Here is a 17,160-nt window from a genome sequence, read left to right on the forward strand (position 1 = left end):
TAGTAATAGGGGACTCTATAGTGAGGGGGTCAGATAGGCGTTTCTGTGGACGCAGTCGGGAGACCCGGATGGTGGTTTGCCTCCCTGGTGCCGGTGTCCGGGATGTGTCTGAGCGTGTCCAGGATATCCTGAAAGGGGAGGGAGAGGAGCCAGAGGTCGTGGTACATATAGGTACCAACAATATAGGTAGGATAAGGGAAGAGGTCCTGAAAGGAGAATTCAGGGGGCTAGGAAGAGAGTTAAAAAAAAGGACTTCCAAAGTAATAATCTCAGGCTTACTGCCTGTGCCACGCGATAGTGAGAATAGGAATGGAGTGAGGTGGAGGATAAATACGTGGCTGAGGAACTGGTGCAGGGAGCAGGGTTTCAAGTTTCTGGATCATTGGGACCTCTTCTGGGGGAAGTATGACCTGTACAAAAAGGACGGGTTGCATCTGAACCCGAGGGGAACCAATATCCTGGCGGGGAGATTTGCTAAAATAACTGCGGAGACTTTAAACTAGTACGGTTGGGGGGAGGGACTCAAACACAGATAGCTAATAGGCAGTGTGTGAGGCAGGAGGCAGAAAAGGGAAACACTCAGACCCAATATGTAGGAGAGAAAGAAGGGAAAAGAAATAAACTGAGAATAAGAAATGATGGGTCCCTTAAATGTGTATATTTTAATGCTAGGAGCATTGTAAGAAAGGTGGATGAGCTTAGAGCCTGGATTGACATCTGGAAGTATGATGTTGTGGCGATCAGTGAAACATGGTTGCAGGAGGGTTGCGATTGGCAATTAAATATTCCAGGATTTCATTGTTTCAGATGTGATAGAATCGGAGGGGCAAGAGGTGGGGGTGTTGCATTGCTTGTCAGGGAGGATATCACAGCAGTGCTTTGGCAGGACAGACTAGAAGGCTCGATTAAGGAGGCTGTTTGGGTGGAACTCAGAAATGAGAAAGGTTTAGCAACACTTATAGGGGTGTATTATAGACCGCCAAATAGGGAACGAGAATTGGAAGAGCAAATATGTAAGGAGATAGCAGATATTAGTAGTAAGCACAGAGTGGTGATTGTGGGTGATTTCAATTTTCCGTATATAGACTGGGAATCACATTCTGTTAAAGGGCTGGATGGTTTGGAGTTTGTAAAATGTGTGCAGGATAGTTTTTTGCAGCAATACGTAGAGGTGCCTACCAGAGAAGGGGCAGTGTTGGACCTCCTGTTAGGAAATGAGATGGGTCAGGTGACGGAGGTATGTGTTGAGGAGCACTTTGGGTCTAGTGATCATAATGCCATTAGTTTCAATATCATTATGGAGAAGGTCAAATCTGGACCAAGGGTTGAGATTTTGGATTGGAGAAAGGCTAATTTTGAGGAGATGAGAAAGGATTTAAAAGGAGTGAAATGGAAATTGTTGTTTTATGAAAAGGATATAATAGAGAAATGGAGAATATTTAAAGGTGAAATTTTGAGAGTACAGAGTCTTTATGTCCCTGTTCGGTGGAAAGGAAAGAATAATAATTTGAAAGAGCCATGGTTTTCCAGGGAAATTGGACACTTGGTTCGGAAAAAGAGGGAGATATACAATAAATATAAGCGGCAGGGAGTAAATGAGGTTCTTGAGGAATATAAAGAATGTAAAAGGAATCTTAAAAAGGAAATTAGAAAAGCGAAAAAAAGATATGAGGCTGCTTTGGCAAGTAATGTAAAAGTAAACCCCAAGGGGTTCTACAGATATGTCAATAGCAAAAGGATAGTGAGGGATAAAATTGGTCCATTAGAGAGTCAGAGTGGACAGCTATGTGCTGAGCCGGAAGAAATGGGGGAGATATTAAACAATTTCTTTTCTTCGGTATTTACCGAGGAGAAGGATATTGAATTATGTGAGGTAAGCGAAACAAGTAGAGTAGTGATGGAAATTAGGAGGATTAAAGAAGAGGAGGTACGGACACTTTTGAAGAATATAAAAGTGGATAAGTCTCCAGGTCCTGATAGGATATTCCCTAGGACATTGAGGGAAGTTAGTGCAGAAATAGCAGGGGCTATGACGGAAATATTTCAAACGTCATTAGAAACAGGGATGGTGCCGGAAGATTGGCGCATTGCGCATGTTGTGCCTTTGTTTAAAAAAGGTTCTAAAAGTAAACCTAGCAATTATAGACCTATTAGTTTGACGTCTGTGGTGGGAAAATTAATGGAAAAGATACTTAGGGACAATATATATAATTATTTGGATAATCAAGGCCTGATTAGAAACAGTCAACATGGATTTGTGCCTGGAAGGTCATGTTTGACTAATCTTCTTGAATTTTTTGAAGCGGTTACCAGGGAAATTGATAAGGGCAAGGCTGTGGATGTTGTCTATATGGACTTCAGTAAGGCATTTGACAAGGTTCCACATGGAAGGTTGATTAAGAAGGTTAAATCGTTGGGTATTAATAGTGAGGTTGCAAGATGGATTCAACAATGGCTGAATGGGAGATACCAGAGGGTAACGGTTGACAATTGTATGTCAGGTTGGAGGCCAGTGTCTAGTGGAGTGCCCCAAGGATCTGTGTTGGGTCCACTGTTGTTTGTCATTTACATTAATGATCTGGATGATGGTGTGGCAAATTGGATTAGTAAATATGCAGATGATACTAAGATAGGTGGAGTAGTTGATAGTGAGGTAGATTTTCAAAGTCTACAGAGAGACTTGGGCCTTTTGGAAGGGTGGGCTGAAAGATGGCAGATGGAGTTTAATGCTGATAAGTGTGAGGTGCTGCATTTTGGTAGGACAAATCAAAATAGGACGTACAGGGTAAATGGTAGGGAATTGAGGAATGCAGTGGAACAGAGGGATCTGGGAATAACTGTGCATTGTTCCCTGAAGGTGGAATCTCATGTGGATAGGGTGGTGAAGAAGGCGTTTGGTATGCTTGCCTTTATAAATCAGAGCATCGAGTATAGAAGTTGGGATGTAATGTTGAAATTGTACAGGGCATTGGTGAGGCCAAATCTGGAGTATGGTGTGCAGTTCTGGTCGCCAAATTATAGGAATTATAGAGTAAATTGGATAGGTATATGGATAGGAGGGGATTGGAGGGTTATGGTCTGAGTGCAGGTAGATGAGACTAGGTCAGGGAGAATGGTCGGCGTGGACTGGTAGGGCCGGACAGGCCTGTTTCCATGCTGTAGTTGTTATATGTTATATGTTATATGTAAGTGGGGAGTGCAGGCAGGCAGATGAGAGTTGGCATCATGTTTGGTGCTGACATTGTGGGCTCAGTTGCCTGTTCTTATGCTGTACTCTTCTAAGTTTTATGCATGTTTGAGAATTTGCCACGGGGAAGTACAAGCACAATTTTTGGTGCACACACCTAAATTCCTTTCTTGGATTACAAAGTAAGAAAATCTATCCACCATTAAACCATTGTTATTCAACAGAGTTTTTTTTTAAACAAGCATTGGAATTTTGCTGGAGTAAAAATGCAATTTTCAGTGTTACAGTTTTTGAGGACTTCCATCAGGGAAAAAAAATTGAATATTTGTATTTGGATATTGATCTCAAGGTACAATTATACTTTTTTTTTCTCTATTTATAGGAGATAAGTACACTTTTAAAGGAAAATATTGACTTAAGGATCAAGCAATATCTTGAAGCAAGAAAACAACATCGGAACGTACAAACTAAATCAAACAAAGAACTTACACCCAATAATCCACTTTGCTTAAAAGGTAAAATAAAATCTATATTTATGTATTCATTAATGAAAGTAAAATCCTTGGGTAAAGGAAGCTATTGTCAAATCATAAATCAATACCTGATTAGTTCACAATTGAAAGATTTGTGCTTAAGAAACCCTCCTCCATAAAGAGGTATGTTAAATGGGAGATGTGTGGCAAACTAATCCATGTTTTGTACGAGGGCATGCCACTGCAGGATTCCATTCCAGGGTCCAACAAGCATCAAAACCTGAAGAAAGACACAAAATGCTGGAGTAACTCAGTGAGTCAGGCAGCATCTTTGGAGAGAAGGGATGGGTGACGCTTCGGGTTGAGACCCTTCTTCCGACTGTGAGCCAGGGGAGAAGGAGACTAGAGATGAGGAAGGGTAAGATGTGAAAAAGACTGATCGAAGCAGATAATGATCAAGGAAATGTAGAGTGATTCATTGTTAGCTGAGAGGAAGGTGACAGCAAGGCATACAATCAGTAAAATTAATCAGGAGGACAGTGAAACTAGTTGGAGAACTAGGGTTGGGGAGGGATGGAGAGAGTGGGAAAGCAAGGGTTACTTGAAGTTAGAGAAATCATTTCATACCACTGGGGTGTAACTTGCCCAAGCAAATATGTGCTGTTCCTCCAATTTGAGTTGGGCCTCACTCTGACAGTGGAGGAGGCCCACAACGGAAAGGTTAATGTGGGAATGGGAGGGGGAGTTAAAGTGTTTAGCACCCAAATGTCAAGAGTGTGATGGGAAGATGTATAATCAAGGTAGCTTTGGTGGGTTTTTGAGCTGTCATGTTTTGACAGAAATGGAGACAGAGCTCTGAGATCGGAAAACAGGTAAAGCATTGGAAGCAAACCAAATAAAGCAAGAGGGGCGAAAACTATATTTTATTATAAAGTAAATGCAAAGATTTATCAAAGTGTACTTCAAATATTGTTCTCAAATATATTAAGGGATATGGGCCAAACGCAGGCAGGTGGAACTAGTATAGATGGAGCATCTTGGTCGACATGGGCAAGTTGGGCCAAAGGGCCTGTTGCCATGCTGTATAACACTATCACATTAAGCCTCCATGATGATGGGGCAAGCCATTTTAATGATTGATTAAAAATGCAGCATGGAAGAGGTTCAATGGTTCTCCAAAGGGGTTAAGGGGCTTTGAATGGTCATTTCATATTCTTTTGTTGATGATCTTTCTGCAATGTGGCTAACCACAGAATTCATATTGGGATTGAGTGTGGTTACTTTGTGTGTAGTTCCATAGCCTTATTCTGTGAATATAATTTTATGTGGACCCACCCAGTGGCGGCTGCGTTTTTAAAAATGTCTTTTCAGTGGAACAAAGTTGTAATAGATTCATAACAGGGCAAGGAATTTGTCCTCTCAGATAACCTCCCAGGTGATGAAGACTGTCTTATCAACAATGGAAGTTTAATCAGCAGCTCCCAGTTTGCAGTGCTGGTTTTGTCGTAAAGTTTATTGCTTTGATAAATGTTCGGCAGCAGTTTCTTCAGATTACTGCTAATCTTCAATTCACATGGAATCTAAATGTTTGTGTTGTGCGGTCAATGTTTCTTTCTCAACATGAATTCAGTTTTTTAATTCCCAATCACTCAAGAAAAATAATTTGGCAATGTTGGGGCGATCTATCTAATTGATGTGTCGGTACATCATTCACTTATCATGCTATGTGTTTCCGAGTGTCAGCCTTTGCTCAGTTTATAGCACTCTTGTCTCTGAGTTGGAGGAATGCAGGTTCAAAACTTAGGAGACTAAATCTAGGCTAGTATTCTGGTACTATATTGAGAGACGGCTGCACTGTTGGATGAGATATTCAACCTGGGCCCCATTGCCCTTTCAGATGAACTTCGATTCAGATCAGCTTCTTTACTACTGTTATTACACTACAGGTCCACAATCAGTAAAATTAATCAGGAGGACAGTAAAACTAGTTGGAGAACGAGGGTTGGGGAGGGACGGAGAGGGAGGGAAAACTAGGGTTACTTGAAGTTAGAGGAATCATTTCACCCCACTGGTGTGTAAGTTGCCCAAGCGATATAAGAGATGCTGTTCCTCCAATTTGTGATGGGCCTCACTCTGACAGTAGAGGAGGCCCACGACCGAAAGGTTAATGTGGGAATGGGAGGGGGAGTTTAAGTGTTTATCACCTGAACCGAAGAACGGCCTGAAGAGTGTGATAAGAGGGTGTTCTGGCACCTTTGATTACAGAGCTTTGCTGTATTATCCATTTTGCCAGACCAACGGAGGTCATGGCCTTGGGGGAAGGGAGGACGCTGAGATACCGGCCCGCCACGTTGGCATCTGAAGTCGGCTGTGGGAACAGATCTGCTGACTCTGGCTGGGCCGCCTCACCCAGTCTAGGTACCACATTTTCGGAGGGGGGGGGGAATTTTGTCCGGATTAAAGAGGGGGCTGGACCACCAGTAGCCAGAAAATCGGTGGTGGACCTGTACTGAATAGTCCTATCATAAGCTAAGGCTGTGGGGGCAATCTCCCAACCTATCTCATTACAGCCCTAGCACTTTTTTCATCTGCAGTTTCTCTGTAACTGTAATGCTATGACTCTCCAACACTATATTCTGCACTGGTATTTTTCTCTTTGCACTGCCTGTTGGACGTGTACAATTTGATTGTACTCGTGTATAGAAGAAGGGTTTCAACCCGAAAAGTCACCCATTCCTTCTCTCCAGAGATGCTACCTGTCCCGCTGAGTTGCTCCAGCATTTTGTGTCTATCGATAGTGTAATTTGACTGGATAGCGCACAAACAAAGGTTTTTCATGTATGTCAGTACACGTGACAATAATAAACCAATAATAATAAAAGTCTCTGCTACTCTTTCAAAGTAGGAAGTTGGAGTCATGCCTGGTATCTCAGCTAATCTATATCACTCAATCAATATCTTTAAAACAGATTGATAGTTCACATGTTGCAGTTTCTGCAGAACTTGGCAGTACCCGAATTGACTGCAACATATCCTACAATACAACAGCGACCACATAAAGCACTTTATTGTCTTTGAGGTACTTTGGTATGTCTTACGTTTGTAAAATGTGCTGCTTAAATGGAAGTCTTTCTTTTTCATGCCTTGTACTTCATGCTAAAGGCAAGTCAGAAGCAGTCTAGGTCATGCCAGCTGATAGCATCTTTAAAAAGTTTCATAATTTATTCTAAAATATTGACTTTAATATGTGGTGAATTTTCACAAGAGTGCAACCTATAGTCAATGCTTCTCGTGTTTGGTTTGCATGCCAAAACACAGCACAGTGGCGCAGCTTGTAGAGCTGCTGGCTCATTGCAACAGAGACCCAGATTCAATCCTGACCTTGGGTGCTGTCTGTGTGGAGTTTGCACATTGCCCTGTGACCACATGGGTTTGCTCCAGTGCCACCCAAGGACATGCAGGTTTGTAGGTTAATTGGCCTCTAGTGCATAGGGAGTGGATGAGAAAGTGGGTTAACATAGAACTAGTGTGAGTGGGTGATCGATGGTCGGTGTGGACTCGGTGGGCCGGAGGACCTGTTTCCACGCCAGATCTCTAAACTGAACAAAACATGCTGCAGAACCCAATTTGCAGCTATTGCATTAAATCTCTGCCACTTTCATTATTCCTGTGAAAAATACTTCCTGCATCTATCCAATGCACCATCCATCCTGATCTGTGTCTTAACCCTGAACTGAATGTGCACAAAGCATGCGATTTTCAACGAAATTTCTGACCTAACGTTATTTAAAACTGCCTCTTTTCCCCCTCTAATATTGTTCGTCTGTATCTCTTGAGCTCTTTCCCTGGTAGTAACCTTTGCCTTGTTGTGAAACTCATCTATCGCAATGCTCTGCGTGTCTGCCTCTCGTCTTCTGATGTTGTTGAACTGAGCTCATCCAGAACTCTGCCACCAGCAGCCCAATTCTGATAACATTGCACATTCCCAGCACCCAATGCTCGCTCTGAACTGGCAATGACTTGCTCTCAATGTTCTGATTCTTGTGTTCAAATCCCTTGGCGATTTGTCTCTTTCTGTGACCTCCTCCAGTTCAATTATACTCAACATTCCTCCAATTCCTCCATGTCCGAGAATTACTTCGCTGCGCTGTTAACAGCAGTGCCTTCAGCTGCTTCGGTAGTAAGATTTGGCATTCCTCTCTGGCTCTCTCCCCTTCCCTGAATCCCTCTAACTTTCTCCCCCTCACTAAACCTCTCTGGCTCCAACTCTCACCCCCTCCGCTGAATTACTCTGGCTCTCTCCCCCTCCTGACCTCTCTGGCCCTCTGCCTCTTAACGGACCTCTCCACCTTTGGCTCTCTCCCCCTCCCTAAACCCTTCTGGCTCTCTCCCCCCTCCCTAAACCCCCCCCCCCCCCACCATAAGTCTCCCGAGCTCTCTCCCCCCTCCCTGAACGTTTCTTGCTCTGGCTCTCTTCCCCTCCCCGAATCTCTCTGGCACTCTTCGCCTCCCACCTCCTGCTTAGATTACCAATACCAATCCCATTTTACCAATCTTTCTTTTAAAACCCATTAATGCAGCTTAATCGCATCTAGTTGTAAACACCCCTGAGACAGTTTTGTTATGCCATATTTATGTTGCGTGTTAGTGCCAACCTAAAAAGCAATTCAATCATTTTTTATTTTGCTCGATTCTTGAATGCGGTTGGGTGTTTTGTATTGTATTGTTTCCTTTGAGGATTGCAAAATTGCAGGGGGAAAAAGGCAATTAAAGTAAGCAATAATCGCCTCTTTAATGGAATTTTTGTGGCGTGTTCTATCCACCCACGCAGACTTATTGCAGATCGTGAATGGACATGTGTGATCCACTTTTTAAAATTGCAGTGTCTGTTCAGACATGAATGATCTCCCAGCAGGTCCCAAATGCAACAGGAACATAACATCGCTGAGGTGAATATCATCACGTGTGCTGCCCTGTAGGAAGCCCTGGCAGTCCGTGAGATCAGAGTGCAGTGCATACTTTGTGGTTTGCTTTCTCTTAGGTTGTTGATGCTGATGAATCCATAGGTGTGCCATGGTTCCCCTGTCTTGGCAATGACGACACTGACAATGCACCTGGTCTCAAATTAGTCTTTGATGTTTATATGTCAACAGTTCCCCGATGCAGATACCTAAAGTCTTCATTTATGTCGGCTATTAAATTACTGCTGAGGTTCACAAAATACTTGGTTAATTAGATTTTGTGTAATTAAATGTAAAAATTGTCCCTAGTGGGTGTAGGATAGTGTTAATGTGCGTGGATCACTGGGCGGCATGGACTTGGTGGGCCGAAAAGGCCTGTTTCCGGCTGTATATATATGATATGATATGATATGATATGTTACAGGTCCATGATGTGCAGGTTATGTTTTTTTGTTCTTTTTTTATTTACTTAGTTGACACTCTGATAACCAGAATTAACTAGTAAGGATTCCGTCAAGTAACACTCCCTGCCTAAGAATGTTCGGCGACTTACATGGATAGGACAGGTTTAGAAGGATATGGACCAAACGCAGGCAGGTGGGACTAGTGTAGATGGGGTATATTGGCCGGTGTGGGGATGTTGGGCAGAAGGGCCTGTTTCCATGCTGTGAGGCTCTCTATGACTCTTGCTTTCTCTCTCTCTCACTATCTCTATCTCTCTATGACTGTTAAAGGATAAAGTACCTTATTCTATGTAGCATCCTGTCAGTTTGTATATTTCTTTATTCAACTGCATTTATAGTTCAGATGAATGAAGCAGATGTCTGTGAAGACCAGTGTCGAATAAGGCTGTGCCTTTGCCCCAATTCTTAGTTTCTCTGGCACCTTACTCTGCTTGCTCTGTTATCTATTTATTCACAAAATGCTGGAGTAACTCAGCAGGTCAGGCAGCATCTTGGGAGAGAAGGAATGGGTGACGTTTCGGGTCGAGACCCTTCTTCAGACTGATGTCGGGGGTGGGACAAAGGAAGGATATAGGTGGAGACAGGAAGATAGAGGGAGATCTGGAAAGGAGGAGGGGAAGGGAGGGTCAGAGGAGCTATCTGAAGTTGGAGAAGTCGACGTTCATACCACCGGGCTGCAAACTGCCCAGGCGAAATATGAGGTGCTGCTCCTCCAATTTCCGGCGGGCCTCACTATGGCACTGGAGGAGGCCCATGACAGAGAGGTCAGACTGGGAATGGGAGGGGGAGTTAAAGTGCTGGGCCACCGGGAGATCAGTTGCGTTAATGCGGACCGAGCGCAGGTGTTCAGCGAAGCGATCGCCGAGCCTGCGCTTGGTTTCGCCGCTGCCGCCCACGTCCTTCCCGACCGCTGCCGCCGACCTTCCCGACCCCTTCACTGCCGCCCACGCCCTCCCCGGCCATCCGCTGACCGAGCCGACCGCCACTTACCCGGACTCCAGGTCCCCGCGGGCCTCCCCAGCGACCGTGCCGACCCGCGCCGCTCCACCGCCCAGCAGCAGGTCACAGCCGTCGCTGTACCCGGCCCCTGGGACCAACAACAGGCTGCAGCTCCACCTGGCCCACACACACCGCGCTGGGCCCACAGCCCCCACCAGGCAGAGTCCCTCAGCACTGCTGGGTCCTACTGCCCACCCCCTACTACAGGTAACTGCAGCAGGGGTTCCACTGGGTCTCCCCCTTCCCCTTCCAGCCAGTTGACCCCCAGTACTCCCCACATCGGTCCTCATGCCCCCCTCTGCCTAGCTAACCCACCACCCCCCCACCATACATCCCCTCCACCTGCCCCCCTGCCTCCATCCGACCCCAACCCCCACCATTGCCGGGTGTTCACCATCCCCCCTGACCTCCCCCTTTCAGACACCGAACGGTCGGTCCTCAGCAGAGGCCTCCCCTCCGCCCCCACATCAACGAGTTCCGCGTCCGCCATGACGTGGAGCTCTTCTTCCTCCGCCTCCGAGCCTTTTACCACGGGAACCAGTCCCGACCCCCCACTGATGACCCCTTCTCCCGTTTCCAATGGACCCCCTCCACTTTTACCCCCCAGTATGGCCTACTACCATCACTAGAACTTTTTATCTCAAACTGCCGGCGTGACATCAGCCGCCTCAAATTTTCCACTCCCCTGACTAACTCCAACCTCTCCCCTCCTGAACGTGCAACCCTCCACTCACTCCGCAACAACCCGGACTTGATAATTAAACCCGCTGACAAGGGAGGGGCTGTGGTAGTCTGGCGTGCTGACCTCTACCGCACCGAGGCCAGACGACAACTATCAGACACCTCTTCCCACCTATCCCTGGACCATGACCCCACCGATAAACACCAGACCTTTATCAGCAGCACCATCACCGACCTTATCACCTCCGGCGATCTACCCCTCAGTGCCTCCAATCTCATAGTTCCCCAGCCCCGCACGGCCCGATTCTACCTCCTACCCAAAATCCACAAACTCAACTGTCCCGGCAGACCCATTGTCTCTGCCTGCTCATGCCCTACCGAACTTATCTCTACCTACCTCGACTCCATCCTATCCCCCTTGGTTAAATCCCTCCCCACCTATGTCCAAGACACCTCACACGCTCTCCATCTCCTGGATAACTTCCGGTTCCCAGGCCCCCACTCCCTCATTTTCACCATGGATGTCCAGTCACTCTACACCTCCATCCCCCACAAGGATGGTCTCGAAGCCCTCCGTTTCTTCCTCGACCGTAGAACCAGCCAATCCCCATCGACCAACACTCTCCTCCGCCTAGCAGAGCTGGTTCTTACCCTCAACAACTTCTCCTTTGACTCCTCCCACTTCCTCCAAACCAGAGGCGTAGCTATGGGCACTCGCATGGGCCCTAGCTACACCTGCCTCTTTGTCGGATACGTCGAACAATCCCTGTTCCAGGCGTACACTGGCCCCATCCCCGAACTCTACCTCCGCTACATCGACGACTGCATTGGTGCTACCTCTTGCACCCATGCAGAACTCACTGACTTCATACACTTCACCTCCAATTTCCATCCTGCCCTTAAATATACCTGGACTATCTCTGACATCTCCCTCCCGTTTCTGGACCTCACCATCTCCATCACAGGAGACAGACTAGTGACGGACATTTACCACAAGCCCACCGACTCGCACAGCTATCTGGACTACACTTCTTCCCACCCGGTCCCCTGCAAAAAGTCTATCCCCTACTCCCAATTCCTCCGTCTACGCCGCATCTGCGCCCGGGATGAGGTGTTTCAGACTAGGGCTTCCGAGATGTCCTCGTTCTTCAGAAAACGGGGCTTCCCCTCCTCCATTATAGATGAGGCTCTCACTAGGGTCTCTTCTACATCCCGCAGCTCCGCTCTTGCTCCCCCTCCCCCCACTCGCAACAAGGACAGGATCCCCCTCGTTCTCACCTTCCACCCCACCAGCCAGCGGATCCAACATATCATCCACCAACATTTCCGTCATTTAAACAACGGGACCCCACCACTGGCCATATCTTCCCCTCCCCTCTCTGCGTTCCGCAGAGACCGTTCCCTCCGTAACTCCCTGGTCCACTCGTCCCTTCCTACCCAAACCACCCCAACCCCGGGCACTTTCCCTTGCAACCGCACGAGATGCAACACCTGTCCCTTTACCTCCCCCCTCAACTCCATCAAAGGACCCAAACAGTCTTTCCAGGTGAGACAGAGGTTCACCTGCACCTCCTCCAACCTCATCTATTGCATCCGCTGCTCTAGATGTCAACTTATTTATATCGGCGAAACCAAGCGCAGGCTCGGCGATCGCTTCGCTGAACACCTGCGCTCGGTCCGCATTAACGCAACTGATCTCCCGGTGGCCCAGCACTTTAACTCCCCCTCCCATTACCAGTCTGACCTCTCTGTCATGGGCCTCCTCCAGTGCCATAGTGAGGCCCGCCGGAAATTGGAGGAGCAGCACCTCATATTTCGCCTGGGCAGTTTGCAGCCCGGTGGTATGAACGTCGACTTCTCCAACTTCAGATGGCTCCTCTGTCCCTCCCTTCCCCTCCTCCTTCCCAGATCTCCCTCTATCTTCCTGTCTCCACCTATATCCTTCCTTTGTCCCACCCCCGACATCAGTCTGAAGAAGGGTCTCGACCCGAAACGTCACCCATTCCTTCTCTCCCGAGATGCTGCCTGACCTGCTGAGTTACTCCAGCATTTTGTGAATAAATCGATTTGTACCAGCATCTGCAGTTATTTTCTTATGCTCTGTTATCTAAATGTGTTCTGTCTCTGCTCCCCTCCATCCCCACTACACGTGCCTCTTTGTCCCCTGCACTCCCCATTCATACACCACCATACATCACTCCCTCATGCATCAATCGCTTTCACATTCCTCCACATACCCATCGATGCACGCCTCCTCATTCCACAAACCTCTCCATCCACCATCCCCTCTCTCCCTCACCATTCCTCCCATCCCCCTCTTCCCCCACCTCCCCACCCCTCCCCCATACCCAGTGAGGAACAGAATTTTAGTATTTTACATAGATAGATTCTATTGTGAAGGGCGACACAAAATGCTGGAGTAACTCAGCGGGACAGGCAGCATCTCTGGAGAGGAATGGGTGACGTTTCAGGTCGACACCTTTCCTCAGACATCAACCATTCCTTCTCTCCAGAGATGCTGCTTGCCCCACTGAGTTATCCCAGCATTTTGTGTCTACGATGTACACCAGCATCTGCAGTTCTTTCCTACACATACACTATTCTATTCTACGTGATTAATGTTCCTTTTGTCAGATAATTGCTCATTCCACAGGAGGAGCGGATTAATTTTCAGTGCTGGTATGTTTATGTACGAAGGTGGAACAATACAGCCGGGGAACAGGTCCTTCAGCCCACAATGACGGCGCCGAACATGATGCCAAGACCAACCTGTACATAATCCATTCCCTCCATACCCATGTGCCTGGGAGATACAGTAATTTGTGGAGTACTTTAAGTGAGAGACTGAGGACCAAAGTAAACATAAATGTGTAGGAAGGAACTGCAGATGCTGGTTTATACTGAAGATAGTAGGAGTAACGCAGCGAATCAGGCAGCATCTCTGGAGAAAAAGAATAGGTGACATTTTGGGTCGAGACCCTTCTTCAAACATAAATGTCCTGCTTTTGAAATCTAGAAGTAGAAAGATAAAACTTTGCTGCAATAGGGCGGCACGGTAGCGCAGCGGTAGAGTTGCTGCTTTACAGCGAATGCAACGCCGGAGACTCAGGTTCGATCCTGACTACGGGTGCTGCACTGTAAGGAGTTTGTACGTTCTCCCCGTGACCTGCGTGGGTTTTCTCCGAGATCTTCGGTTTCCTCCCACACTCCAAAGACGTACAGGTATGTAGGTTAATTGGCTGGGTAAATGTAAAAAAAATTGTCCCTAGTGTGTGTAGGATAGTGTTAATGTGCGGGGATCACTGGGCGCCACGGACTTGGAGGGCCGAAAAGGCCTGTTTCCGGCTGTATGTATATATGATATGATATGATAATTCTAACGGAAAAGCGCGTTTTGATTAGATAATTGATATTGATGGGACATCGCTGTTGAATTACCGTGTACTTTAAGCCTTTTCTCGTGGTGTGCGACAGACGTGACTACTGTTAGTCAGACTGTAGTAAGATCTAACAGTGCCACGGGGCTTTTAAGCCACAGACTCAGCATTCACTGCTACTTGAGCTGCTTTTACTGGTACTCACTTTGTAAGCAAAAACAAAGAAATGGAAAACTACCTTAGCATTAGTCATTCGTTTTGTACAGGTTTTCCTGTAATCTTGTACCACTTTGTTTCTCTCTGGCATGACCTGAGACAACCTGTGGATGAAGTTACCAGTAGTAATGCTTCTGAAGAGAACTGGCGAATGAGGAACTAAGGGTAACCACATAACAACTGGGCTTGTATTCGCTGGAATTTAGAAGGATGAGAGGGGATCTTATAGAAACATATAAAATTCTCAGAGGATTGGACAGGGTAGATGCAGGAAAAATGTTCCCGATGTTGGGGGGAGTCCAGAACCAGGGGTCACACAGTTTAAGAATAAGGGTTAGGTCATTTAGGACTGAGATGAGGAAAAACATTTTCACCCAGAGAGTTGTGAATCTGTAGAATTCTCTGCCACAAAAGGCAGTGGAGGCCAATTCACTGGATGATTTCAAGAGAGATTTAACTCTCTTAATAGGGCTAAGGGAATTAAGGTATATGGGGAAAAAGCCGGAATGGGGTACTAATTTTGGATGATCAGCCATGATCGTATTGAATGGCTCGAAGGGCTGAATGGCCTACTCCTGCACCTATTTTCTATGTTTCTAAGTGAAAGGTTAACTCTCTATATTGCAATTTGGAGTATTGTGAGCAGTTTTGAGCCCCATATCTGAGAAATGATGTGCTGGTGTTGGAGAGAGTCCAGAGGAGGTTTACGAGAATGATCCCAGGAATGATAGAGTTAACATATGATGAGTGTTGGGCAGCACTGGGCCTGTACTCGTTGGAGTTTAGAAGAATGAGAAGGACCTCATTGAAACTTACTGGATAGTGAAAGGCCTGTATAGAGTGGATGTGGAGAGGATGTATTCACTACTGGGAGAATCTAGGACTGGAGGCCTTAGAATAAAAGGACGTACCTTTAGAAAGGAGATGAGCAGGAATTTTTTTTTTGTCAGAGGGTGGTGAATCCATTGCCATAGACGGCTGTGGAGGTCAAGTTATGATATTTTTAAGGCGGAGATTGTCTGATTCTTGATTAGTAAGGGTGTCAGGGATACGGGGAGAAGGCGGGAGAATGGGGTTAAGAGTGAAAGGTAGATCCGCCATGATTGAATGGCGCAGTAGACTTCATGGGTCGAATAGCCTAATTCTTCCCTTAGAACTTATGAACATGTGAGTTCTTTTTGAAATCACATGCAACAGATTAGTATCCATAATATTCTGACTATATTCTTCTAGGAGGACTTTAAGTACGCTTGTGTGGAGCTGTAGTATGGCAAAGGTTAAGATAGCATGCAAACATTTGATATTAGTGATTTTAAGAACGTATTGTTATCGGTGACACTTCCGAGCAGACTTTTAGAACATTGCAGTAACTAGAACTGTGCTGCTCTACTTGTGCATAAGTAAATAAAGTCTGTCTGGGAAATGAATGCAAGTTATCAGAGTCCAGTTGATCTGTGACAACACATGGACAATAGCAAAAGGCAAGACACAAAGCGCTGGATTGCCTCAGCGTGTCAGGCAGCATGTTTAGTGGGAATGGACTGACGGATTTGAGAACTTTAAATTCCTAGTTCCCTTCAATATGTGCGCCTTCCTAATGTTGAGACAACAGTGAACTTTATTCATGCGTAGGAAGGAACCGCAGATGCTGGTTTACACCAAAGATAGGCACAAAATGCTGGAGTAACAGCGGGTCAGGCAGCAACTCCGGAGAAAAGGAATAGGTGACGCTTCGGGTTGAGACCTTTCTTCAGACTTCTCAACCTGAAACGTCAACTATTCCTTTTCTCCAGAGATGCTGCCTGACCCGTTGAGTTACTCCAGCATTTTGTGAACTTTATTCATTTTGTTAGTGTCCCAAAGTTAGTCCTTGAGCCAAAAGAAACTTTTACAGGTGCTGGTTTTTAGAATGTAAGTAATGAGATTATAATTTCAAGTATGCAAAGAAGATTACCATTGCTGGCATGCATTTTTAATTATTGTCATGTGCACTGATACAGTGAAAAGTGTTTGTCTGCGTGCTATCCAGTCAGATCAGAAAATACCGTACATGAATACAATCACATCAAATACAAGCACAACGGGTAATGCAATGAGAAAAATGCAAGAGTGAAGAATATAGTTTCTCAGCATCACAGCATTACATTGTTAGAGAAAAAGTCCAATATCCGAAATGAGGTAGGTTTGAAAACTGGGACTGTACCCTAGCTTATGGTAGAGTAGAAAATAAACTGAAATGAATTGAAGCAAAAGAAATCCTGTATGATTCCTAATTTTTTTTTAAATGTATTATTGTGTTTATATTTATAGGATTCCTTTTTGGGGTTATAATAGAGGAAATTGGATTTTCTTTTTAAAAAGTCTTCCGGTTATTTGACATCTTGGCAATATTGTTGTAATTAATACAAACGTTATCTCCATTTGGAGCTTCTTAGTGCATTCTTAAATATGACACTCAGCAAAAATGACCAAGAATAATAAAGTTCAGATGAAAGAATGTACTTGAGGTTTAAATAATCTGATGAATTGAGTTGATGTTACTAAATTTAGGGATTGCCAAGTGCTTTTTTTGCATAGACAATGCGCAGTTTATTGTTGAAATATTTATTTTATTGTAATAAGCTATATTATTGTAATCTATATTTAAAGATTTGTGCATTAAAACACCCAACCAGAAATCTAGGCTAACAACTTCAACTGACTGCTGAAGATATGCTGTTTATGACACTATGTCAACCATGGTTCCATCGGAAAGTTAGAGTATCAGCATTAAAAAAGGGGCAAAAGTTCTCGGTGTTCTGG

At 45.5% G+C, this 17,160-nt stretch overlaps 1 protein-coding gene across 3 annotated transcripts in view; it reads left to right on the forward strand.

Annotated features, from left to right (window-relative positions):
• Positions 1-17,160, forward strand: part of slx4ip (SLX4 interacting protein) — a 95,210-nt gene that overhangs the window by 28,009 nt on the left and 50,041 nt on the right. For all 3 annotated transcript variants that reach the window (XM_078405644.1, XM_078405645.1, XM_078405646.1), the window contains one exon: positions 3,570-3,702. In XM_078405644.1, the coding sequence (XP_078261770.1) occupies positions 3,570-3,702 (133 nt within the window). The remainder of the gene's footprint in view (positions 1-3,569; positions 3,703-17,160) is intronic.

The sequence above is a fragment of the Rhinoraja longicauda genome, chromosome 9, assembly GCF_053455715.1.
Source record: "Rhinoraja longicauda isolate Sanriku21f chromosome 9, sRhiLon1.1, whole genome shotgun sequence".
NCBI classification, from domain to species: Eukaryota; Metazoa; Chordata; class Chondrichthyes; order Rajiformes; family Arhynchobatidae; genus Rhinoraja; species Rhinoraja longicauda.